The sequence below is a fragment of the Diuraphis noxia genome, unplaced genomic scaffold (genome assembly GCF_037042655.1).
Source record: "Diuraphis noxia isolate RWA-SAM2 unplaced genomic scaffold, SU_Dnox_SAM2 contig0004, whole genome shotgun sequence".
Lineage (NCBI taxonomy): Eukaryota > Metazoa > Arthropoda > Insecta > Hemiptera > Aphididae > Diuraphis > Diuraphis noxia.
Genome location: NW_028301714.1, coordinates 29,289,925 through 29,317,737, shown reverse-complemented (window position 1 = coordinate 29,317,737; position 27,813 = coordinate 29,289,925). Strand labels below are relative to the sequence as shown.

The window sequence follows — 27,813 nt, the reverse complement described above, 5'->3', positions numbered from 1 at the left end:
TCCACCAAGATTTCTCGTACCTACAAGTGTAAAATGCAATGATTTAATTAATGTTTGAAACTGAAATATATTACTATTAGCCCATTATCAGTTTTGTCACCAACCGTTACTAAGGTCAATTTACATACTAAATGTTTATTCATACCTACTCGATTAAATAATATCAGTGATGACTATAAAAAAATATATACATATCACAGCAGTCAGCAATTATATAATATACCTACAATACATTTTAAAACTTAACTATTGGTACCTCAATATTTTAATCATATACAAGATAATATGAGTATTGTATTTTTTTCACTTATCTTATGTTATTACATTATAATTTCAACTCTCTCTCTCTCTCTCTCTCTCTCTCTCTCTCTCTCTCTCTATACACACTTAATTAATAAATAGTTAAGATTTAAGTTTTCGAAGTGAAATATTAAAATTTTATTATAATTTATACACAATTTAATAATTTATAAAACAAAAAATTAAAAAACCTTTTTAATAAAGGCTAAAAATAAATTTTTGTACAATTTAAGACATTCCAAAATCATAATTCAAACAATCCACGCCTATAAAATATTGGAAAATTATAGTAACATTATTAAGTATCGTCATTCGATTATTAAATTATAGTTATGGCTAAAGCGGTATCATACAACATTATAATTTTAAATATTTAAATTTAAATATATCACCTAATAATTGAAGAATCTAAAATTTAAAACATAAGTCTATAATCATTAAAAATTAAAATAACACTACAATTCGTTTTTTATATTTGAATTTTTTGGTGAAATAAATTTATTTAAACCAGATAATAAAGGTAGTTCACTCCAAAATTTATACTTCTTCTCAAACGGATTTTTTACAACTTTTGGTTGGGCCGAATCAATGTGCAGTAATTCTGATTGTCCAATAGAAGTAAATACAGGCCAGGCTTGTCCATTGTCCGTTCCATCAATAGTAGGTGTTCTAAAATAAATAATTTTGCCATAGTATAAATTTTTTTTAAATTTTAGCACCCACACAACCATAATGAATACACCTAATTTTATCTCTTTAAAAATTTGAAATTGTTGGCGATTTATTATTAACTTATATTGAACAATGTTAAATTTATTTTTTATTTTTATACTTGCTTTTAATTAACTTTAATTCATTAATATCATACTCACTTAGATGATGCGAACTTGACCCAAATATTAACCATGAGCTTCGAAATTTTTATATCTTTGTCATTTAATCCTTTTGGATTCAATTCCTTCAATTGAAACAAGCTAATCAATTCATCAGCATGACTTACTCCGAGAGGCTTTTTACAATCGCCATACAATTGGTTGAATGAAAACTCATTTTCATAATCAAATAAATAAAAGTGAACAGGTGAAGATAATTGAACACTCATATCCAAAGCACACTGAATAAAAGTTCCGTCTCCGATCATCTATAATGGATTATTTAAAATGTTAAACAATTTATTTTAATATTCGTAGAATTGATTTATTTATAAAATCAAATGTAATATAATAGACTATAGTACTTTGACAGTATCCAAATGCGAGTAGCTCTCCATATTTCCCGATGGAAAATACGTTTCCATGATCCGATTACTAATTTCATCCAAATATTGAGGCATTGACACGTGTTTGTACATTAATAAAAGGGGCAAAATACGATTAATATCGGTAGACAGTTCAGGATATTGAAGAGAAGTTTCATTGAATAAAGCTGAAAATAATAATTTCTAAATTCAGGGTCAGATTGGCATATCGACAAATAGGAAAATGTTTGGATGGACCGGTCTTTAAGCGGGCTACTTGATAAATGTTTTATGACAATCAATTTTGGTTTGTCAAACTACATTTTAGGTATAAGTACTAAGTAGGTATGATCAAAACATTTTGTACCTACTTTCAAATCGACCAAATTAACCAAGGTTGAAATATTTATACAATTGATCTATTTAAAAAGTATATAGAATAAGACTATAATAACTTAAAGTTATACATATCAACAATTACATGGAATTATCTTCTTTTGTTTCTTTTAACTCGGGTATTGGCATTTTAAATGTTTTAATTGCGTATATTTCTTAATATAATTCATTAAACAAACAAAATTATTTTTTTAAATTTTGAATATTTAGAATTTTAAAATTAAAATTAAATATATTGAAATTGAAAAAATATTTAAAAATTGTAAGAAAATCGTTTTCAAGACGTTCATTTCATGACGAATTCAAATATATTTTTCAAATATCTTATTGGATAAATACGTTAGTTCAGTGTTTTCCAACAACATTTATTCTACGCCCCCTTGTGAATTTTCAAAATTCTCACACCCCCCTTAAATTAGAGTTTAGAAGATCTTTTTTGACTATAGTAATACAAAATAATTTTGTATTATACTATATAATATAACATATAGGTACATATAAGTTATCAATGGACAACCATTAATTTATTATTATTAGTAATATTTAGTTACAAAAGAATGTTTCCGTAGTGGGTTTTTGATAGCAATATGCATGTGAGGGAACGCTAAACTATATTTTTTACGTACAATATAACGACGCACTTACTCTACATGCTATAACTTATTACACAAATATTTAGAAAACGCATACGCATACTCATTTAGAAAATTGCCTATATTTAACTCCTTAAAAAATGATTCTTATCGACTCCAAAACGCACAATATAATAATATTTTTGTTACTTACATTAGTACCGATTGCTGAAGAAGTAAAAATAAAATTTAAAAAAGATTGCAAAGTCCCTTCATAATGACTTTGTAAGTCATATGTAAATTGTACAAAATTTAGATATTTTAGCCCTTGCCCACTAAATACTAAAGGCGTCTGTATAATATAATTTATACTATATTATATAAAGTGTGCCAGTACCTTATACCTATAAATATAGAATGCAGACTGATTTTTTTTACCCAAGCTTCTTATTGCTATAACTATTTTATTATACCGTATTTGACATTTTTTTCGCATAATTAATAATCAATAAAATATATTATATATATATATAAATAATTTTAAAATAATTTTTATTTCTACTAGGTAGTTAGATAAATATAGCAGCTTAAAATTATGTGTAGAACAAGAAGTTAATTAAATAGCTATAATTGTATTTAAAGTTTAGAAGAGTGGAGTTCATTTCTTTAATACAAAGAAATCAATAAATTCAATTTTGCAACTTTAATTTTATAACTTTTTGTATTTTTTAACATTTTTGATATATCAGATCTGTTTGGTCTTTATCGGTAATCTTTTCAATATCAATACCTTTTTGATATTTTTATCATTTTCGGCTTTTAAAACTTTAAATATTTTTGAAAACGTAAATATTTTATGAAATTTAAGCATTATGATAAGTTCCTAACATTGAATGTCTTGCATTAAAACATCATCTGTGTATAGTCAAGGCCTTGTAAATATCCTGTTTTATTCGTAAAAAAACCGGTTTCTGGACTTAAATTTGTTAAAAGATACAGCGACACTCATAGTTATACTACGCAACAGCATTAGCTATGAAATATATAAATAAATAATAATTTAATATTCGTGATAAAAAAAAAAAAATGATGCACCCTGAACTTTATAGCTTCATTATTATTTGGCTTATTGTTAACATAAAAATATATCTTCGTTAATAGACATATAATAGATGTTGTTGAGGGCTGTTGGTGTGTGCATGGAGGATGTGGAAAATCGAGAAAGTGAAGATGTAGGACAAAGATAACCGAACCCAAATAATTTGATAATTTGGAGAAAGGCATAGGTAGAGAAGAAGAATAGACATATAGTAGAACAGTTAAACTTAACAATTTTGATATTAAGTAATCCAATTTTTAATTCTACTTACATGCTGCAAATACACCACCTTCGCCCGAATTCAAACCAATAACTACAGGTACATTAGACTCTTGTTTAAAGTCAGTAATTGGATGATTACATAGAAAGGATTCCTCGTTTGAATCGCATGATTCAACCACAGGCGGAAATATTATGCATGGATGATTGATCCATTCCTGAAACACGAAATACTTTAATATCTTTAAGTATAATTTACATAATAAACAACTAATATTGTGTTTTAATATATTATTAACTATCAGAATCATTCAACAACAAAAACAAGATATATGAATAATTTTGTTTTGTGTTTAGTTGAAATCTTTTTTTATTGTAACCGCCAATTGGTACCTATTCTTGATAGTTTAGGACATAAATAAAATTAAAATGCGTACGAAGTAACTAGAAACACATAAGAGATAAAGGCGTCCATTGAAATGTTATACTTACAAAAAATTTATTGTGAAGTTCAACCATATAATTAGCTGGAAGTTTTTTTAAACATTTCAATATTTCTTCAGAAGTATTGGAATTACATCCAGCGATAGTAGCAACTGCTTCGGTACGTTTGCGGACTAGCCCAGGTGGAGAAACAGCCCAACGACACAAAGGTGTGCCACTCTGGAGTATGGCTTTATGAAACAGGCCTTTACTTAACGGAGATAATAAATGATATCCTGCACTGGCACCACCTGCGCTTTCACCAAATATTGTCACCTGTCCGGGATCACCACCAAAATCAGCAATATTTTCTTGGACCCAACGTAATGCCATGACTTGATCTTTGAGTCCATAGTTACCTGGTATTACGTTATCTTCAGTGCTCACAAATCCTAAATAATAACAAATTATTTGTACAAAATAATTATATCAAAACAATTATTTGGTTTAACGAATCTTACCAAATAATCCAAGCCTATAGTTTATAGATACCAAAACAACTTCATTGTCCATAAAATATTCAGGTCCAAATATGTTTGAACCGCTATGGCCAGCAAGAAATCCTCCACCATGTATCCAAAACATTACTGGAAGTTTTCCATTTATATTTGGTGTGTAGACATTCAAATATAAACAGTCTTCTTGGCCAAGTATTAAGTGTTTAATTGCCGAGAAGAAATGGTTATTTTGCGTACACATATTTGATTCTTTAGTGGCATCTAAAATACCCTCCCACGAATCCACTGTTACTGGAGGCTGCAATCAATCGAAAAATATTATTATGCAGGATTTAAAATGATAATAATAACATAATTAACAAATTGACAAATAAATAATAATATACTTATATCTAATTATATATTTCAACTAATGTTACCTCAAATCTAAGTTCATCAATTGGTGGCTTTGCATATGGTATGGCGGTAAAAGAATAAAAGTCTCGACCATCTCTTGATTTTGAAGTTAGTCCTTTTATTGCACCTTTTGTAATCCTTACTACTGGATCACTAATTACAGCACTCAAAAATAGAATGCTAATAAAAGAAGCCACCCACATTTTTAACCTAAACAATAAATAATTCTTCAATAAATTCCTATTTGTATATAAGGCGATTCATCAAAAATATTTATCCTCATTTTCCTTAAACATATATTTAAATTCAGATTTTTGGAATTTGTATGTATACTTAAAAGTTAAGGACTATATTTTCAATACTTAGATTATTGATACCATTTAAAAAAATCCTGAGATGATACAAACTTCTATTTTACAAATGAGAATCAACCTTTTTTCTGTAAATTGTTTATTATATGATTTTTTTGATAATTTTGGTATATCTAAATCGAAATTCAAACGATTAGTTCTTGAGTTTTTTAAGTAAAAGTAATACATGCATGATAACAGGTTTCAATGGTATGGGAATGATGATTGTACTAATTTACAAATATTACTACCTACATTATTAAGTAATATATTCTATCTACATTTTATAGTTTGTAAAAATTGTATAAAAAATTCAATATTAGATACAGCAGTTTTGTATTTTTGTAAAAAGATTTTAAGGAATATCATCATTTAATACATTTTATTTTTATAATAACTCGAACACTATTCACTACCTACCTACTTGATTGAATTTTAATTAAGAATTAAGATACATCAACATTTAAAAAAAAAAAACATCTGCTTCACAATTTAACAATTTACAGTATAAAATAAATTAGATTCGCCACAAAAATCTACTTAAATGGAATAAATAATCCAAATAGATTGTAAATATGGCCCTTAAGTATACATAAAAATTCAAAAAAACAGAATTTGAATAAATTCACCATTAAAACGAAAAATAGTGATGAGCAATGGCCAATAAGCATTCTGCGTAACTTTAAATTAATTTAAAAACCAATTTTAATTATAGTATTGCACAATAAATATAAAAATGTTTAAAAAATATTTATACAATCATTTTCATAAATAGTAACTTATGAATTGATGAAAATTAAGTAGCTAAAAAGTGAACCAAAACAGATTTGCCACTACCTATTTTCCAATATTTTTTTTATGGTAATTATTATTTATTATATACATAATATATTGTGTTTATTCCGATAATTTAAATTAAATAATTATAATTAAGTAGTATTTTAAATAATTTTTTTCTTATTTTATAATTACCTAGTTCAGATGTATGTAGATATCAGTGTTCAAGTAACAGTTAAAATTTATAAGGAATAATATATTTTAATTCATACGTTATACATTGGTATACACTACAAATATCAAATATGCATGCATTCACGCAGAAAATAAAATATAAATAAAAACGAAAGATTAAAACGTTATGTTGCTCTCACAACCCCAACTAACCACATTCTGAACGCATTCTTATTTAAACCTAACAATGTAAAAAATTGGGGAGTATAGAGCAGGTGCTAAACTGCTAACTGCAGATTATTAAGCCTTAGGCTCTTCAAGTGTGTTTACAAAACAAAAGGTAGACCGATTTATTCACTAAATAAAACTAAAATAAATATTATATAATTCAGGGGTGGCCAACATTTTTTTACTAAGGCCTTCAAAGAATTGATTTTTCTTTTGAGGATAAACTGACACAAAAAATCAGTTTATCACTAATATTAATAATAAATATTGGTACTTGTATAAATAAAAAAATTAAAAAGTAAATTTATCCAAACATTTTAGTATTTCACATTTAATTTTAAAATAAATAAATATTATTCTGTTCGCGTAGAGCGCATATCATTGCATATCGTAGACTATAGTTAATTACATAAACTGCTAAAGTGCTAAACGAAGGCGCTGCTCTAAATAATCATCAGAAAGCGTAGTTTGATATTCAGCTTTTATAACTTTCATGTAAGAAAATATCATTTTACAAACATGCTAATCCAAAATACGTATGTAACTATGTCTGTTAAAGATAAAATAATAAATTTTAACAAATGGCTGTCGACTTTTAAATCATCCGAGATCGACTACTAATAAGTATATATTATATTATTTTGTTTAGTGTTTCATTTTTATTTTATTTGAAATTAGGTGTCAACCACTTGATATAGTTTCAATTTTATTTCATATTTCTATTTCATGTAGGTAAGTATATATAAATAATATAATTATATACCCTTTAATTAGTAGGTACCTGTTGATTTGCACACGTATTGATAAGAGAATTTATTTATTTTATAATACCTAATTAATAACTTATTAAATTTAATGAATGCTTTTTTAAAATTAATTATTATATACTATTACGTATCTATCTAGGTAACAATCAAAACAATTGTTGTTTGTGTTGTGTTATCAAGCAATCTAGCAATAAAAATTAGAATCTTAAAGATAAATGTCACTTTTAGGTACAGTTCGGACATTTACGAATATAATAGATAAACAAACTGAACAATAATATTACACATAATTTTATAAACACACACTTTTAACAAAATAAATGTACAATTTGATAAATTAAACACTAATTTCATTAAAATTATTATTACACATGCAAACGTAATAGATAAAGATATATTTGTAATTTCAATAAAAATATATGTACATACCTACCTTTCAAATAGACTAAAATAGTTTAACCGTTAATATTTTTTTAATTAAAAATACAATTGCGTTAATAAGCTATTGATGGTTTTTATTTTAGTTATCAACACACATATTTATGTTCAAACATTTTGCTAACAAGCGAACCGTATTAAAAAATATAAAATTCATATCAATAAATTAACCGCAGTTAAATAATTGCTTTAAGACAAAAATTTCAAAAGTAAAAATAAGTTTAAAAATAATTGGTTAATAATTAGTAGGTAAATAGTTAGCAAGCTACTTACTATTTCGTCTATAAAGTTGTAATTCGTTTAGTTGCTGTTTTCGTACTGAAGGGCGACAGTGTGTATAAACTGTTAAGTGTTTTGTAGATATCTTAACATCACTTAACGACGGCCAGCGATTGTCTGATTGAGAAAGAAACTTGGTCTTACCCGTCCCAACTAGATTAAAATAGTTAATATAAAAACCTACTCAAACATTGACGTCGACCGCATATTATGATATACACCTACATTTTTCAATCTGTTAGGTCATTCATTTTTGTTTTTTTTATTAAATTTCCGTTAAAATCTAATTATAATCGTTCTCTAAAATGATTTAAAATAAAAGGCACTTCTAGGGAACTATGTAATACCAAATATATTTATGTGATATATTATATTTTTTATGATATTAGTGGTTCCCAAACTGGGGAATCATGGTTCATACGGAAATAAAAAAAAATATTTTTAAATGATCGTAATGATTTTTTATTTATTTCGATATAAATTTTTTGAACAAATATAAATTCATTCATAAAGTTATCGAGTACTGCATAAATACAGAAAGCATTACACGCATGACTTACCGGGATTGACCTTGTTAAATTTTATCAACTTTCGTATTTGGTATTTTTTTTATTTTTTTTTTTGGTTGGTATTTTTACGAAATTTGATGAGCTTTAAATTGATAATCAATGAAAACAAGGAATAGTTTTCTCATATTTCTCGTAGAGATCACAGCAGGGCGTGGCTGAATTTACTCTGAAACAGGAAACCGCATATGTTATATCATTACAGGTTTTCAAGTGGTACCTAATAATGACTTCTTAACTGTTATACACAAAAATATCACTCCGTCTATAACACTGCAGTAAATTGAAAAAAAAAAGAAATTATGTGACATTTTTATTTAGATAATATGAAGCGCCTGTTAATTATTATATTGGATACAATAAACTAATATTTATATATATTTTATACATATGGATTGTGCTTACATATTTTTATAGTCAATAACTTAGTGGGAAGACTGGGAAGTGTTATAACACAAAAATTGTTTGGTAGGTACCCTACATTTATAACTGTGTTGATAATATATTATTATAATTGGCAAACATTTCAGGTGAGCTATTAAAAATAGAATTTTGTTCTATTGCAGTGTTCAACCTTTTTGACGCTATGGACCAATTGAAAAACTCATCAAGTGTTTTACTGAGAGGGTTACTCCGCATGTGGTGCATTCTGACGGTGGTTGGTTAAAAAAAAAAAAAAAAAAAAAATGGTATTAATTTACACGGTAAAGCACAATTGAGCATATAACTTTTTAGTAATTATTGTTTAATATAATATTATAATAATAAGTTATTTAAAAAAAAAAAAAAAAATGTTAGGTACTTAAATATAAATTTTAAAATTTACTCATAATTACTATGTCGATCCACATTATAGGGGGTCGGTCGCCACCTTCGCTCCCCCCACAAAGACGCCCCTGGTATAGGTACTCTCACACTGTAAATCTGATCACAACAAAAAACCTTCAGTATTATGATAAATAATAGTATAAATATATTTAATAAGTATAAACATTTTTTTTTAAATCTATAATATTTTTAAAAAAAAACATAAAATATTAAAGTTGTAAAAATAGTTTACAAAAAAAAAAAATAAATTTTTGACCAAAAAATGCAAAAATAAAATTCTGTATCAGTGAAGTATGAAACATAATATTTATTGCTTGCTTATCATTCTAAAGGATTAAAATTTAAAAAAAATTTAAAAGTCATCAACGTTCTATCACTAATTATCGCCAATAATTAATGTAGCCACATAACCTATGAGTCTACAACGCGACTTTTTTTTATTTAAATAAACCTTGACAGCTGAGCCATTGACTGACAATTTTTTATGACGATAAGAACATAATAATATAACTTTATGTACCTACATATTTGTTATCATCACAAATTCTAATAAATTATATGTATATATTTCTTTGATAAGTTTTAGTTTCACTTGACTTTTATTATAAGTAGTTACATATTATGTAGATAATATATATTATAAAATATTAGATATCTGAGTATGTCGAGTATGAAGCATACCAGAATGGATGTATATAATTGGTGCGATTTGCTGTTTGATAACCGTCTGTAACTATTATTCTTACCTAGGAACTTATAACAATTTTTTTTTTTTAAATGTCATGGTAATTTACATGAAAATTTAAATTTACCTTACATTAAATATAAAATAGGTAGGTATAGGCACATATATTATATTTGTTTGAAATATTATTGAAATACTTATACTTAGCTAAATAAACATTCACACAGGGATGCCTTATGAATAACCAAACACCAACGGAATGCACCTCATGCGGAACGACCCTCACCATAAAACTTTTGCTGACCTAGTGTAGATCCTACTAGGAAATAAGAAAAAAGCAGAACATACCAACTAAACTGTACGATATTATCGGTTCTGACTGCCAACCAGAAATCATTATATCATTCCTAAAGACCTTAAAATTAGAAAAATCCTATGAAAATTAAATAAAATTAAGCCACTAATAATGTATAAAAAAAAAAAAAATTGAAAACATATATATAAATATATAATTGTATACGTTTCTGAGGCTAACGGCCTATGTTTCCGAAGCTATGAAGCTATATATAATGATCAATAAAAAATTAAATAATAAACATATAGAGAACAAAGAAAAATATATTTATATCAATGTAACTATTGCTACATATTTCTATATAAATGAACTTAAATCGCATATTTGTATGAACAACAATATCAATCCAATTTACTATAGGTAGCTATACAAATAAGTAGGTACCTAGCTATGTAATAACGTTTTACATCAAACTTATGTCATTAATAATTATTTATTAATTTATTATACATTTTCTTTATTATATTATTTATTATAAAAGCTACTAATATGTAACTATGAATTATGATAACTAAACAATTGGGCAATTATACTATTTAAGTGATATAATTATTATCACAATGATCTAATAGCATATGTGATATTTTATTTACATAAATTGCATAACATAACTAGGTTAAGAGGACGCTACACCCGCATATGTTGTCTCCGTCTTACAAGTGCGTAACATAGAAAATTTTATGCTCAGCAGATCACGTTTAGCTCCGTTAGTTTAAAATTTAGAGTAAATTGACCTCTTACAAAAATTAAAGGTAACATTATTATCGAGGGCATGACGTAGGCTTTTTATTATATTTTAATTTTAAAGTGAGTTATGTGTATTTTAAAATTTAAAATTGTTTGTATATCTTAAAATACACATAACTCACTTTAAAATTAAAATATAATAAAAAGCCTACGTCATGCCCTCGATAATAATGTTACCTTTAATTTTTGTAAGAGGTCAATTTACTCTAAATTTTAAACTAACGGAGCTAAACGTGATCTGCTGAGCATAAAATTTGCTATGTTACGCACTTGTAAGACGGAGACAACATATGCGGGTGTAGCGTCCTCTTAATAAAATCATTTTTATTTAGTAAAATTAAATATTTGTTGTGTATTTTAGTTGCATGAGATTCTTTTTTTAATTTTAATTTTTTCCATGTAATTATTTATTTCACAAACTTGTTTAAAAAAATGCATGATGTGGTACTTCTTATAAATATAGTATTATTTAATTAATAAAAATTACATTACCTAATATATAATTATACTCGATATCACGAAAAAAAAAACTATATAATTATACTGCATTCAACTATGCAGTATAATATGCAAAGCTAATGCAGTACATTATAAATTATAACTTATGACAATATAGGCTTATATAGCTAGATAAACATGTCCTCGTGTCCATATACATGTTGACTTTCATTAATTCAAACCTTCAATGGTTCAAAACTCTCGGCAGGTAAGTATTTGGAGATATACATAATTCGAAGTAAATGCTCACGTAAAAGTCCATTATGGTAGACGAATTACCGTTTAAACCCTTTCCACTCAATGTTTCGTTATGTTTAGAAAAAATAATAAAAATATATTAATTGAAATATTGCGGTGTGCTTAAAACATTTAAGTGCGTGGGTAATGAGTTCATGATTTTTTATTTCACATTTTTAATGTGAGATCTGCACAATATCTCATGTAGGTACCTACATTCAGATATTGATAGAAATAAATGTCTTAACTTCCGTTAGATAAACTGAACAGTAGTATGCGCATAGGGCAACTAGGAAAAGGTATTTTTGACGCTCTTTATAAGAGCAATATAAAGACCGGTTCCAAATGTTTTTAAGCTCCATCAAACATTTGCAACATTATATCTGTTACATCGTTAGCTCTTAAGACTAAATGGATTAAGATCTTTAAATATCAAATGCGAAGACTGATGGCAGTTGCAGAGGTAGTTATGGAAAAATTATCATAAAATCAAAAACGATACAATAAATTTATTTTTAAATCTTTTACTTTTCTAATTATTATTATTATTATTATGGACCATATTATATATCATTATACACTGACATTTAATGTATACGTATTAATTAATTTAATAATTGATTAGAATAATAGTTTTAGTTTGTAAGTAGTAACTAGTATGTATAATATTTAATATATTACGTATACGTTTATAAATTATAGTTAACAACCCCATTGACCATTACGAAAATCCTAGTATTGAACATTAAGTTGTACACTTGTACCTAATAGTTGTATTGATTATGGATGTATGAAAATAATAAGTGCATATACTATATAGTCACTTGGTTAAAATATGCGTACCTATAATTTATATTAATTAGCAAGTAAAGCCGTAAAAGTAACCATAAGTGTTGAGACTTATACATCTTACCCCTTACCCAGATAAATAGAAAATCGTTGCAAGTTATCTGATAAAAAATAAAAACTCATCTATTTAGATAAATAAAAATAATAACATTTATAATACATGCATTTTACACTAATAAATAATAGTAATAACAATAACAATTTATAGATACTTATATAGCAAGTAAAACCTTAAACCCTAGTCTTGAGTCTAATAATTTCTGGAGATATGGGTCTTACAAACAATAACTTACTTGAAAAAGTAAGTATTTTTAAAACCTACGGTCCTCAGCTATTATATAAAATAGGTAGGTACCTAATTATCAATCGTTGAATATTTTCTATGCCCTATGTTTCGTATTGATTCGTTAAGTTAAAATAATATAGGTACAATAAGTAAACAACGAATATTTTAAAACGAACATTTTTAAACTCTTGCTAACAGCACACTGTTTTTATTAGAAACTGGTCGAAAAATAAGAACAAGATTTTATAAGATCTAAAATAAGTATACCGCATCTACCTATGCTACAAGGTCAAAATACGGTAACCCGCCAACCATAGTACCTATTAACGACTATTGTAACTATATTATTTGCATACCTACCTATGTTAATGTCGACATGATTTATTGTATTGACATTAATATTCAAGGGCGTAGTTCAGGGTTTGTTAGTAACTCTTCAAGTATAATTTGCCTTAATTTTTATTTTTATCTACTGGACACAGTATTTTGGAAGCTAAATTAAGGAATTTAGGTACAGCTGTGTAGGTACCATTTTTTTGTTTTTGGTAACCGTACCTATTTGGTTCATGAACCAAAGTGAAAAGTGATCATTAAACGTAAAATCTTAATTAGATATGCTAATTTCTAAGTACAAAGTATATACCTAAATTAAACAATGGAAAATATAAATTAAATTACAAAAACATATCTAGCCACAATGGCTAACGGGCTTAAGCCCCCCTACCTATTGCCCACGTTATATTATTATTTTTAAACATATTTATCTAGTTTCAACTGTCGTTAAGTGGTAAGCAAGGACTTAAAGTTATAAACGTCTTACCGGATTAGCTTGACCAATATCTATAATAATATACAGTGTGTTCACGATATGAGGTACCACTTAATATTTCCTCTGGATGACCTTGGATTGAAATGGGATTTTCAGGAGGTAATAGGGTGTACCTAAATACACATTGTCAGGCAAAATTCAAATTTGGAACTCTCGTTACAACTTACTTTTTTTTTAATGGCAACACCAATTTTTTTAAACGGATTCAGGTAGAGTATTTTTTTTTCAAACAATTTTTGTACAAAAAGTTTTTTTTTTAATTATAAAATTGGCAAAGTTACAGTATATGGTCAAATTTAATATTTATGTAGGTATAATCTAATTTTAATGACATTTTAATAATATTCATTTTATAATAGAGCTACCCATTTTTTATATTTTTAATTTGCTACTTACATACAAAGAAGACTAAAATAAATTATTTAGTACCGACAGTACCGTTATCTACAGTCGCAAGTTAATAAATAAAAATAGTTGAAGGTAAAGAAAATTAAATTAATTAATACTACAAATTCGTTTATTTAAATTTTATTGAATTAACATATCTAACAATTTTAGAACTTATTTCTAGGTATTGAGTTATTGTTATTGATACGTTTTATCTATTAATAATTAAATTGTTCAAAGTCTCCACCTTGATTTTCCAAATATATGATTCCAAAAATCTCAACGATTCTCGTGATATTGCTACTTTTATTTGATCTTCAGTCAAATAATTACATGCCACTAGAATTTAGTTTACTTGATTAAACCTGCATAAATATTAAATTTGACCATACTGTAACTTTGCCAATTTTATAATTAGAAAAAAACTTTTTGTACAAAAATTGTTTGAAAAAAAATACTCTACCTGAATCCGAATATAAAAATTGGTGTTGCCATTAAAAAAAAGTAAGTTGTACCGAGAGTTCCAAATCTGAATTTTGCCTGACAATGTGTATTTAGGTACACCCTATTACCTCTCAAAAATCCCATTTCAATACAAGGTCATCCAGAGGAAATATTAAGTGGTACCTCATATTGTGAACACACAATATACCTAGGTAGTTGAATTAATTTTTGTGGTACCTATGCGTAAACATAAAATTTGCATTCAGGAGCGTAATTTGAGGGGAGGTGTGCAGGGTGTACATTTGCACCAACTTTTAAAAAAAAACTTCTTCATTTGCCTGTCAACAATAAATACATGCGCGGATACAACTAATTGGTTTACACTATACACATATATATTATATTTTATATTTTTTCATTACTTAATCACACAAATCCACTAATCTCTAAATTATCAACGAACACACTCCCTGGTAACTCACGCCGTAGAATTGACACCTCAAATATAATCCAAGGGGGGTAAAAGTATAATTTCCCCCCTGCTATATTTAAGTTAAAGGATATACAATCGTAAATTATGTTTAATTTATACGTTTGTGTATTCAAAATTGGTTTCATTTTCATGAATGTGCGTAATAACGTTGATTAAGTATACTTAATCAATGGTAAAAATAATACGTTTTACCCCCCACTTTCCCTCATGAAAAATAATTCCTGCACCACTAACCATGAAATACATAATATTGTATAGGATGTTTCATTATGACCGCCAGATTTAATCTTGTTATAACTTAATTTTTTATAAAAGAAACAAGTTAGCCAATAAACAAAATTAAAAATGCCAGGCAAATTAAATCTGGCGATTTTAATGAAACACCCCATATAACCTTATCACTGAACAAATACATTTTTATTGATATTTTTATTTATATTATTGTAAAACTAATATATTTCCTTATAATTAGCTACTTAGAATCAGAACATCAAGGTAATTAATAATTGAAAACAATTAAAAAACATTTTGTAAGATTTAGATTAACATTTAATATGATACATTGACACAACTTTATTTACTATACACTAGTATAGACATTTTATAATAAAGTATTTATTTACATCAAAAAAAAAAAAAATAATAATATATGAAAGTAAAAAACGTTTGAAGGATTATAAATCAAACCACTTCATAATAAATTAATACTATTTTAAGAGTTTCAACCATAAATTAATTTTATAAATAAAGCTGGTTGAATTATCTTAAGTATGACACAATGATAATAATTAAATTCTATTCTTTTCTTTTCTTCTTTTATCAATTATAATATAATATATGAGACTCAATAAAAAAAAAAATGTAATAAATAATTACTTAAAAACTGCATATTAATTTAGCTTTTCAAAAAACAAGATTGGTGATAAACTGATAATCATGTTAAATTTAAAAAAGCAAAATACAATTAATAGATTTCTCAATTTAAATATTTAAATTTATTAAAGGTACCTACTTTAAATGACTAATATAAATTTAATTATTTGCTTGTTGATGTGTATCTTCTCTTGTATCAAAATCATTCATATCTTCGTCATCTACAAAAAATAATTGTACATTAAATTTAAAAGATAAGTCTAATAAATAGTTTAACTATCATTTACTATGTTTACGTCATCACGTTAAAACAGTATGAAATTTAATTGACTTTAAAATAGTTCGAGCATTTTAACGCCATCATAAAAACATAGTAATTATGTGCTTATAATTTACTAAACATTGCGATAAAGCCTATGTAAAAATTATTTTTTAAATGAAATTAATAAAACATACTTTAATCGTAAGTATAAGAATATGATGTTATATTTTAGAATGAGGACAATATGTAACCAACTATTAAATTGTGTGATCTTCCTCAATTTGACACTGTTGACAAGTAACATTCATTTGTCGTTCAAAAATAAAAACATTAAATCACACTTAGGAAAATTCTCATAATTTACTTACAAAGTTATAAACAGTCTAAAATATGTACTTATATACTTTATGCAGAATGATAATAATATATAATATCTTTTAATTTATCTAACAAAAACTGACGCATAAATCAAATTTAGTTAACAAATCACATATTGTTCTTATTCTGATTTTTTTTTTTAATAAACAAAACATAGCATACTGTCTATCTCACCATCTTCTTTGACATTTTCTTGTTCGTATTCATATTTATAGGAATTATTTTTTTGCTTAGATAGTTTTTCTTCTTCATTACTAAAATATGATTTTATTTAATTCATAAAATTAATAAAATAAAAATTTTATGCTTTGTTTGGAATTACCTATATTTATTTAATGAATCTTTCTTGATAGTCTCCTCTTGAGGTGGAGCAGGCATAGCTTTCATGGATTCATTTCCACCAACTATAGATTCCTACCAAAAAAACATACACTCCAATAATTTACTAATAATGTTAAAATTACAAATATAAAATAGTTATTTAATTTATAGTATACTACATTGGTATTGATAACTTCAAACCAACTTAATATTTTTCACATTTTTTTAAATTTAATTTATTTATTCATAAAGATCAGATTTTTAATTTGATTAAAATATTCTTAATTGGTAGTTAAAAAAAGTAATGATACGATTTTAAACATAAAAATTTGAAGTTAGAGATCAATATTTAGACAAAAATATGCATAATAGCTTCTTTTACTTAAAAAAATAATATTTTAAGTGAAACTAAATTTACAATTATGATGATTTATATAAATATACTTTTGAATTTAACATTAGCACTGGAAATCTAAAATTAATTATACTGGTAACTTACTTGAGTTGAACTAGTATCATTTTGTCGGACCAAAACATTATTGGGTACTTTATCAGAACTTATGTCTAAAATAATAGGCTGGTTAATTGGATTAGCTTCATCCTATGAAATATTTAAACAATATTTAATACATTTAAAACAATCAAGTATAAAAACAAAACTCAATTTAAAATTATTTATACTAAATGTATTACATTTTCAAAAGGTGATGATTTGTTTGTAGAAATCACTTTTGAAATTAGCTAAAACAAAAAAACAAAGTGTTTTAACTAAGGATACCATATAAAATTAGATAGTGCCATACCATTGGTGTTGAACTCTTAGCAGTAGCTCCGTCAATTGCTTGTGGGTTAATTGCTGGAGTTACTGAACCACTTTTTAACTAGAAAAAAATTAGTTGATTAATAGTTAAATTATGATACATTGTGGTTAATTGTGATATAATAACATACTTTAGTAACATTCATAATATCATTTGATTTCTGAATAAATTTTATATATGATAATTCCTTTGATTTTTGTAAGTTATTAATTTGGTCATTTTCTAAGTTTTCTTTTCCACTTTCTAATTTAACTTTTTCAATCTTAAAATTAAAAAATTATATATTTATAATATTTACAAAATGTATAATATATTTACTGACATTCAGATTTTGTATTTTATTTTGAGCATCATTCAATTCTTGAGTAAGTTGTTTGTTTTTTTTTTCTTCTTCCAAGAATTTTAATTTTAATTTTTCCAATTCTTCCCTTAAATTTTTTTCTTCTTCCTTTAAATTATATCAAATTAGAATGAGTATACCATAAATTAGATATATATATTAGGGTGGTCCTTATTTATAGAAGTAAGAAAAAAATATTTATATTTTTAATGTAAGACCCCCTCATTTTTTTCATTGTTATAAGAAAATAATTTTGGTTAATTTTGGTCGTGACTACTCACTCCCTTCCCGTGCCCCTGGGGGGTTGAAAAATAGCCAACAAGGGTAGTTTTATCATTTTGTCGACCTAACTAAATAAATATGATACCTAGCGAAAAAATGTATAGAACTTAAATTGTAGAACGTAAAGTTTTCAATAAAAAGTTAAAGTATATTATTTATTGTAAGTCTATTACTTTCGAAGAAAAATAACAAAGTACAACATTAAAATTTTTTTTTACCAAATTGATAATTTGTAGTTATTTGAATATATTTGTTGAACGGATGAAATTATAAAAAAACATTTTCTATAAAAGTTATGTAAAATTAAATTTCTCATTAAAAAGGTTATATGTAAAAAGTTCATATAGTTGTCCATTTTATTGTTATACCGGACTATTGTAACATATTTTAATATTATTGAAGAAAATTATAATTTTGTTATATTAATTTCAGTTAAGTAATTTACTATAAATACCTTTTAATAGGTACGAGATATGATTAGATACAAAGTATGAGTGTTTAATAGTTTTATCTTATCTTATCATGTCCATTATTTAATGGGTATGATAAAATAAGTTGATTTTATACGTATTTCTCAGTTACTGTGGAGCGTATGTTAGTACAGTACGAGTGTCCCAACGTCGTCACGTTGTTTAATATTTGAACAGCTCTAATTTTATTCTATATGTTTAATAGTTTATACCTATTTCTATTTATTGTTCTTTTTAAGTTCTTTTTAAGATTAATAATGGCTGCTAGAATATTACGATGTAGAGAAAATTATTGCAATACCAGAGTTAGAATGTGGTACAGGAAAAGAGCAGGCGTCTGCAATTTATGATACATTATTAAATTGGAATATTCAAAAATCGATAAAAGCATTAAGTTTCGATACAACTGCGGTAAACACTGGTCGACTAAATGGTACATGCATATTATTGGAACAACTTTTGGAAAAAAATTTACTATATTTGCCATGCCGTCACCAAATTTTTGAAATCGTTCTTCGTAGTGTTTTTGACGAAAAAATGAGTAAGTCAGTAGGTTGCGATGTACCCATTTTTAAAAGATTTCAAAAAGAGTGGAAAAATATAGACAAAACGAAATTTAAACCAGGTATTGAAAATAAAAAAGTAAATGAAATCCTCAAACCTTATATTAACCATATTGTTTTTTATGCCAAATCAAAATTGTCTGAAAATCAACCACGTGATGACTATAGAGAGTTATTAGATCTAACATTGTTTTTCCTTGGTCACGGTGCTAACCAGACATTCCATTTACCAGGAGCTTTTCACCACGCAAGGTGGATGGCTAAGGCAATATATTGTCTAAAAATATATTTATTTCGCTATGAATTTAAATTAACAAAAATAGAAGAGAAAGGGTTATGTGACATTTCAATATTTTTGGTCTTAGTATATATTGAAGCTTGGTTTGATGCAACGTTAGCTTCGACTGCGCCTTATAATGATCTTAATTTTATTAAAAAACTTTATAACTATAAAACAATTGATGATAGTATATCAAGAGTTTCATTTAATAAATTTAAAAATCATTTATGGTATTTAAGTCCTGAATCAGTTGGTTTAGCTTTTTTTGATATCAATATATCAGTTGAAACAAAAAAAAAAATGGTTAAAAATCTTAAACTTGAGAAAGAATCACCTGGAATGTGTAAACGAGTTCAAGTAAATGACCAATTTATTGCGTATTTTATGAAATATGAAATTGAACATGTTATATCAAGTGAAACTAATGAATTTTTTAATAGATTCAATTTTGATATTAGTTTCCTTCAAAAAGATCCTTCTACTTGGCCTCTTGACGAATCTTATAAAAATGCTTTTGATATTGTAAAGAAACTAAATGTTGTAAATGATGCGGCGGAAAGAGGTATAAAAATCATTGAAGACTACAACAATTTGCTAACAAAAAACGAAGAACAAAAACAATTAGTACTGCAAGTAGTCAGTGACTATCGTAGCCATTATCCAGACTGCAAAAAAAATAATTTGAAAAACCCATTATAATTTTATAAATAAGATTGTTCAAATTAATATAAATAGTTAATAATAATTGGTTTGATATATATTTAAGAATTAAGTGTGTAAATTGTATTAAAACATGTTTAGTTTAGTATTAATTAGCATAGAAACATATTTTTTTTATGTATTTATTAGAAGATGACTGTTTTTTTTTTTATCTTAGTATTTATAATATTTAATAAATCTGACTCAAACAATGCAATGAAGGATCCAATAAATATTTTACATATAACCTTTTTAATGAGAAATTTAATTTTACATAACTTTTATAGAAAATGTTTTTTTATAATTTCATCCGTTCAACAAATATATTCAAATAACTACAAATTATCAATTTGGTAAAAAAAAATTTTAATGTTGTACTTTGTTATTTTTCTTCGAAAGTAATAGACTTAAAATAAATAATATACTTTAACTTTTTATTGAAAACTTTACGTTCTACAATTTAAGTTCTATACATTTTTTCGCTAGGTATCATATTTATTTAGTTAGGTCGACAAAATGATAAAACTACCCTTGTTGGCTATTTTTCAACCCCCCAGGGGCACGGGAAGGGAGTGAGTAGTCACGACCAAAATTAACCAAAATTATTTTCTGATAACAATGAAAAAAATGAGGGGGTCCTACATCAACAATTTCAAAGTTCAAAAATAAGGACCACCCTAATATATATATATTATATGCATAATGCTATTAGAAATAATTCAAGCTTTTAAAAATTATATTAGTTATTAAAAATATTAAAATATAGTAAATACCTATAAATTAAGTTAATATATTATATTTATTTATGAGTAACATAGTTTTTACGCGTAATTTTTAGAAGCTGTAGTTTGAGCTTTTTAAAAAAATTATAGTAATTTATAGTTAAATATATTTATAAGAAAAATCTGTATAATCTGCATTAAAATCAACTAGACATTATACAATCATTTAAAAATAATATGCATACATAAAATAAATTGAATATTTAAAAGAATAGGTATATATTATTTGTATTGCTAACAGCCTAATTTCTATAATTACATTTTTCTTAGTTCACAAAATAAATAAAATAAATCTTATAACTATTTTCAATAATATATTAATTATTTATAAAGGTTTTTGTTCATCATTAAACCACTTTTACATTGTCCACTTTCTACAAGAATATAATATTGCCTAAAATCAAAATATAGTTATAGACTGGTAAAACAGTAGAGCACATACAAGATAGACATTATTAATACCTATTACATAGTATTCGTATAAAATATACTAAATAGATATATTATAAAATATCAATAGATACTGCCTCTAATTTTTATTTTTCTTGCCCAATCCTTATTTATTATACTTAACCAAAAACCTAAAATTAATTGATGAAAATAAAATTAGTTTTGATAAATAACAAATAAAGCATTCATGAAAATACAATTGAAATGTTAGTATGGTAAATACTAAATAGTAATTGACTAATAATTGTTATAATAATAAAACTAATTTGTTATTGTACAACTAATATTGCTTTTTTTCAAGTACCTACTAAATAAGTACCTGTTATAAGTACCTAATAAGTAAATTTGATTAATTAAATGACCATTAAAACATAACAGAATAATTTAATAATGCAAGTTATTAATCTAAAGTATATTCAAACTTGAAGAACTATACTGACATTATTGTTTGTAATACTTCTAGACATGTTACAAAAATATATTCTACCTGTAATACTTCATGATTTCTTTCAATCTCATTATATCGATTCATAGAGTCGACATTTTGTTTATCACGCAACTGTTTCTCATCTTGAATTACTGCATTGAGGTCCTCCTTGGTTTTTAGATGTTCACGTTTTTCATCTTCTAATGACCTCTCCAATTTCAATTTATGTTCAACGATAACTATGAAATAATTGTAAATTATATAAAACATAACTGATCAACAAATACGGTACCTTGTAACTGAGACGATATAGACTCAAGCTGATGTGTACAAGAGGAAGCAGAATTACGGACACCATCTAATTCCACTTGTGTTTCATGAAACACGTAAAGCACCGCCGAAAAAACCAAAACCATGCAAACGAAACCAATTAATCTCGTTTTTCCTCCTCTGGCCACCATTTTCGAAGAAACTTTGTGCCTGGGAAACAAAAGTTACAGTCTTATTACAAGAATAAAACAACATTAATATCGTTATATTATTAATTATTCTCGTCTCTCGATCAGGTATCTACTTTCAGAGCGTTTATATATGAAGTATAATCCAAACAGCCAATAACTAGTTCGTAATTCGTATGCAATATTGTCATAATCTGTGAACCATCTACAAGGCACCACCTGTACACACTGTCACACTGATTTTAAATAAATATATTTGAATTAATAAAATAAATGTTTGCTTTACGAGACGAACTGGTCGAACTGACGAACAAATGACAAGTTGTAGTTGTAGAATACAGATACGGATACGGAATAATATTATTAATATTATGGTTTATTTTTTTTCGGTTTTTATCAGTACGTCGTCAAACCTCAAAACGGTCAAACATTGAAAATTTGATTAACTATACGCTGATATTCATGTATCAAAATCTAAAAAGTTATTACGAGATAGCGCCCCTTGCCACGATACCCGAAGTAGAGAAGACCTTCTCTACATCATGCTTTAAGAGATATCTAACATCTAACAGATTTTAATTATTTTAGTCCAAAATGAAAAATAAATTTCATAATTCTGTTATTTATTCTTCAGAGGTTTTTGAAAATACATCATTTTTATTTTTGAATAAATATAATAATAATAAAAAACAATTTATATATTTTCGTTGGAGCAGTAATAAGTAATAACAAGAACAAAACGTTTTTGTATTTTAAACGAAAAAATTATGAGTGTCACAATATTTACCAAACTGTTGAGGGATAATTTTTTCAGCTGTGGACTTGTGGTTATATAGCCCTGAGCATATAGATGAAACATGATGAATATTTATATTGATGAACCATAGCCTATCATATTCATATCTGCCAGTCCGCCTCTGATAGTACACGAGTACACCATTATATTCTTAAAATGTGAGTAACTAAAAATGTACGGGATGGGCGTTCTATAGTCCCTAAAATAGTAAGACCCCCCCCCCCCATTATACACCTATGGCATTGAGATATATACAAAATGGGTACCTTTAAATTATATTATTTTATCTAGGTACAACCGTGATCAATACGTGGCTATAAAAGAGGGAATGTGAATACTCCGATACACTATCTAGGTATACTATCTATATTAAACATTATATCATTTTATATATTATACATTTTAATACTCAGGTAGTCAGGTCTCATTTTCACGGTGATATACGCTGTTATGCCTTACGCTTCGCTGTCCACAACTGTAGACATCTTCAATTGTAGAATATAGGAATAATAATAAAAATGTTAATAAAGATATAATAATAATAAAGATTGAACAATAATTATTTTAATATTTTTCTTTAAATAAATATTGTCAAGAGTCAACACTCAACAGTTACGTATTTGGCTCCTCAGAGAATGGCGAGGTGTGCTTTTGCCCTAATCTTATTTTTAAAACAACTCAATCCAGTGGCGTATCCGGAATTTCTACAAGGGGGAGGGGGCAAAAAATTTAATAAAAACGTTCAAATAAGTGTTCTTAATTTTCCAAATATTGATGATAATGACACGCATATCAATCTATACGGTGTTTTGGTAAACAATTAACATTACATTTTTTTTAAATTTTAACTCCCAACCGGTACATAGCCAAAATTGATAAATGTATGATTATTTTTTATATATTATATGATACAGGCGATACAGCCCATGGGGGACGCATGGCCCCTTAGGCCCTCCCCTGGCTACATCACTGACTCAATCGGCCAATTTTCGATGAAAAACACGATTGTATTTTTATAATATTGACTGTCGAGGAAGTATAATATTGAGTGGAATGTGGATAAAATTATCTACTGAAAAATTATTGTTACAATGATTGAAATGTATAGATTTTTAATTGGAACGCATAGATGTGGGCATGAATATAAATCTGCATTCCCATGATTGAAGGTACCTGTCTATTTCCAAAGTTCACCACTTCATTAGTCTATGAACAAAATCATCCCGGCGAGATTTTTTCAGTGTTCTAATCTAGTATATTCTATGGTTCTGTTGTATGCACATGGTTGAAATAAAATACACGAGGTTCTTCAGTTCTTGCAATATATTATGCCCCTTCTCAATCAAATATTTGATAATAAAAACAAAAATGGCAGCGTAAAAGGAGCCAATAATAATCAAATATATATGCGCGGGAATTTTGAATTTGTGGATTTCAGCCATGGTTCAAAACTCTCCTCCCTAACCTAGGTAATTAAACTAAATTATACCACTAAATATGAAATTTGTTATCTATAAATAATATATATAAATATAATAAATGAAAAAAATGCTCATTTTTCATAACTTAATTTAATCATAATAATATACTAATGGGGTGTTAGATTGTCGGTGCACTTTTTGTTTTCTCTCTCTGACTCTCCCACAACATGGCAATTTTGTGTTCAACAGATACAATTTTGTGTTTAACCAATAACCATCATGTAAAATATTATATATTGAAATGCTCTGTTCTGTTCTCAAAACTCACTTTAAAATTAAAACATCAATAAAATCCTGTGAGATGACCTAGTTGTTAATATTTTTCAGGGATGGAAAACGTTTTTGAAAACGTTTTTAAAAAACGTTATTAAACGGAAAAAAATGAAAAACGAAAACGAAAAAAAACAAAAAACGAAAACAATTAATAAAACGAAAACGAAACAAAACAAAAAATGAAAACAATTAATAAAACGAAAACGAAACAAAACAAAAAACGAATACAAAAACGTAAAACGAAAATAAATTATAGTATTAATAGTATTATACATTATTTAATTATTTATATCACGAAAAAAAAAAATCTGTTATCGAAAACGGAAAAACCCGAAAAACTGATAATTCTGATAATATTGTTGACATTAAAATATATAAATAGCATAGAAGTATAGAACGATTATTATTGTAGGCCACGCACACACACGCACTGCGTGTAAATTACGCACTGCGTAATATTAAAGATATTTGATTTGAATTTTTAACTTTTAAGTGCATTTCTATATTGCGAGTTACTATTATAACTTAAAAGTTAAAAGTTACGAGTTATAAGCTATAAGAATATATTATATTATATATATATATAAAAAAAAAATTACCAAAAACGTTATTTAGAAACAATAAGAAAATAACGTTTTTAAAAACGTTAATCAAAAACGCTATGGAAAAATAACGTTTTTAAAAACGTTAATCAAAAACGATATTGAAAAATAACGTTTTTAAAAACGTTAATCAAAAACGTAATAACCAAAAACGTTTAAAAACGTTAAACAAAAACGATATTTTTTAAATCAATAAACAAAAACGAAAACGAAAAAATTAAAAACGTTTTCCATCCCTGATATTTTTACATTGAAGTTGGACAATATGTCTAATAATTTAATATTATTAAGCTAACAAGTAATAAGGTAACATGGTATCTGTTTATCGTTAATGTTCTATGTTACCTACTCGACAGAATACGTGGGTCGGAGAGAGAAAACTCAGTAGTAATAATTATAAGATTAGATAATTTTCAATTTAATTAATACATTCATGTCTAGGTTACTATCTAAGTCTTATGATGTGTTAATATATTTTTTCTTTTAAACATAATTATACGATATCATAGTAAAATATTAAAATAATGGTTTTAAAGTGGACAATTAGGTCTGGACATGTATTACATCTTAGACAGTAACCAGGTCCGTATTTAGGAGGGATCTACAGAGTACTGGGTACTGTTGCCCCGGGCGACTCAGCGACTGAGTAGGAGAGGATGGCTAATTTTTTATAATTTAAATTTGTATTTTTTATAATGATTGATGAGGCGTATTTTATTTTTGTTGCCCCTTGGTGTCAAGTTCCTAAATACGGCCCTGACAGTAACTGGTGGTGATTACTCTCCAATCTCTTGCCCCTCCTAGATATTTTAACTTCTATTTTAACTGGTGTATGAGTGTAGCAACCAGACCAAATTAGTATCCCAATTAAAATTTAAATTAAAATTATTTTAGAACACAAGTAATATACTTACAACATTGTGATTTCGACCACATGGGCAATGGCCTGATTCAAATTTTGCACACATATACATATTATTCGTCGTAATAGAGCAGGGGCGTATTTAGATTTTTTTTGGGGCTGTGGTATTTTCTCCAACTGAAATTCCCAATTCAGCCTATGTAAGTTAGAAAATTTACATTTGATAGGACATAATAAGCAAACTTCATAAATAATTCCTGGATTTCGGTGGGGGGGCTGAAGCCCCCTCAGCCACCCCCATAAATACGCCCCTGTAATAGAGTCATAGGTACAAATAGCATTTGTGATTTGAGGAGGGGGGGGGGGCTAATGCCCTATTTTAATACTATGAAATCCGCTTAAAACAGTATTTAGGTAATGTTTGGGAGGATCATGGAATTTGTTGGTGTACTTTGTTCTTGGAACCCTCCCTTCAATTTACACCGATGATAAGAGTATTTAATTTTGAATAGAAACCACAGTAACAGCTATCGCTGCCTATTATCTATATGATGTATGTATTGAAACAATGAACCAGTTATTTTAGGATGGCTTCACACTATTTATAAAATTAAAATCAAAACCGTATATATTATTCATTTATTTCTGATTGCAATTGGTTATACACTGTAATTTACACGTTAGAATAATAAAGATACCTATTAGTTATAGTTATCAGTTATCCACAGCAGGTAGGCTGTCTATTTCAGTTTCGTCTTTCAATCTTTCATACATCCCCGGGAAATGTTGATTGTCGAGTAGTAGGTACAAATTTACAGCTAGCATATTAAATATTAATTTTTAGATAATATCACTGTATAGTTTATTATATGGGCCATCTATTATTTTGTATGCAAAGGCTTATGTTTTAAACGTATGCCTGTAAAAAAGAAGGCAACAGATGGCGCTACTTTTATCATATAAACCGACTTATAGACATCTATGTAGAGGTAGACCAGCGATTCTCAACCGCCGGT

General features: G+C 26.6%; 2 protein-coding genes across 4 annotated transcripts; both read right to left on the bottom strand.

Moving 5' to 3' along the window:
* Window positions 1-414: 414 nt before the first annotated feature.
* LOC107163724 (esterase FE4-like) lies at window positions 415-8,864 on the bottom strand. Its single transcript, XM_089225992.1, has 9 exons — window positions 8,734-8,864; window positions 8,168-8,326; window positions 5,184-5,370; window positions 4,768-5,062; window positions 4,316-4,698; window positions 3,876-4,041; window positions 1,538-1,725; window positions 1,173-1,441; window positions 415-969 (listed from the first exon to the last, which is right to left on the bottom strand). Exons 3-9 carry the CDS (start codon window positions 5,361-5,363, stop codon window positions 756-758), a joined length of 1,695 nt encoding a protein of 564 aa, XP_089082118.1. The 5' UTR covers window positions 5,364-5,370; window positions 8,168-8,326; window positions 8,734-8,864; the 3' UTR covers window positions 415-755.
* Window positions 8,865-15,903: 7,039 nt separating this feature from the next.
* LOC107163696 (uncharacterized) lies at window positions 15,904-23,171 on the bottom strand. Of its 3 annotated transcripts, none has more exons than XM_089227035.1 (11): window positions 22,900-23,171; window positions 22,618-22,826; window positions 22,386-22,564; window positions 18,355-18,480; window positions 18,163-18,294; window positions 18,015-18,092; window positions 17,905-17,952; window positions 17,711-17,812; window positions 17,213-17,304; window positions 17,053-17,144; window positions 15,904-16,471 (listed from the first exon to the last, which is right to left on the bottom strand). In XM_089227035.1, exons 2-11 carry the CDS (start codon window positions 22,784-22,786, stop codon window positions 16,410-16,412), a joined length of 1,080 nt encoding a protein of 359 aa, XP_089083161.1. In that variant the 5' UTR covers window positions 22,787-22,826; window positions 22,900-23,171; the 3' UTR covers window positions 15,904-16,409. The 3 variants fall into 3 exon arrangements, with proteins under 3 accessions (XP_089083161.1, XP_089083160.1, XP_089083162.1); XM_089227034.1 differs by having other exon boundaries at window positions 22,618-22,805; window positions 22,900-23,170; XM_089227036.1 differs by having other exon boundaries at window positions 17,065-17,144; window positions 22,618-22,805; window positions 22,900-23,170.
* Window positions 23,172-27,813: the final 4,642 nt, after the last annotated feature.

Bases quoted from the DNA above. Each gene is read 5' to 3' on its own strand.
- LOC107163724 (XM_089225992.1), bottom strand. From the start codon at position 5,363: ATGTGGGTGGCTTCTTTTATTAGCATTCTATTTTTGAGTGCTGTAATT. The intron at 5,063-5,183 runs GTAACATTAGTT...GATTGATTGCAG, and splicing joins TTGATGAACTTAGATTTGAG to CCTCCAGTAACAGTGGATTC. The intron at 970-1,172 runs GTGAGTATGATA...TATTTATTTTAG, and splicing joins GTCAAGTTCGCATCATCTAA to AACACCTACTATTGATGGAA.
- LOC107163696 (XM_089227035.1), bottom strand. From the start codon at position 22,786: ATGGTGGCCAGAGGAGGAAAAACGAGATTAATTGGTTTCGTTTGCATG. The intron at 22,565-22,617 runs GTACCGTATTTG...ATTATTTCATAG, and splicing joins TATATCGTCTCAGTTACAAG to TTATCGTTGAACATAAATTG. The intron at 18,093-18,162 runs GTATGTTATTAT...ATTTTTTTCTAG, and splicing joins ATATTATGAATGTTACTAAA to TTAAAAAGTGGTTCAGTAAC.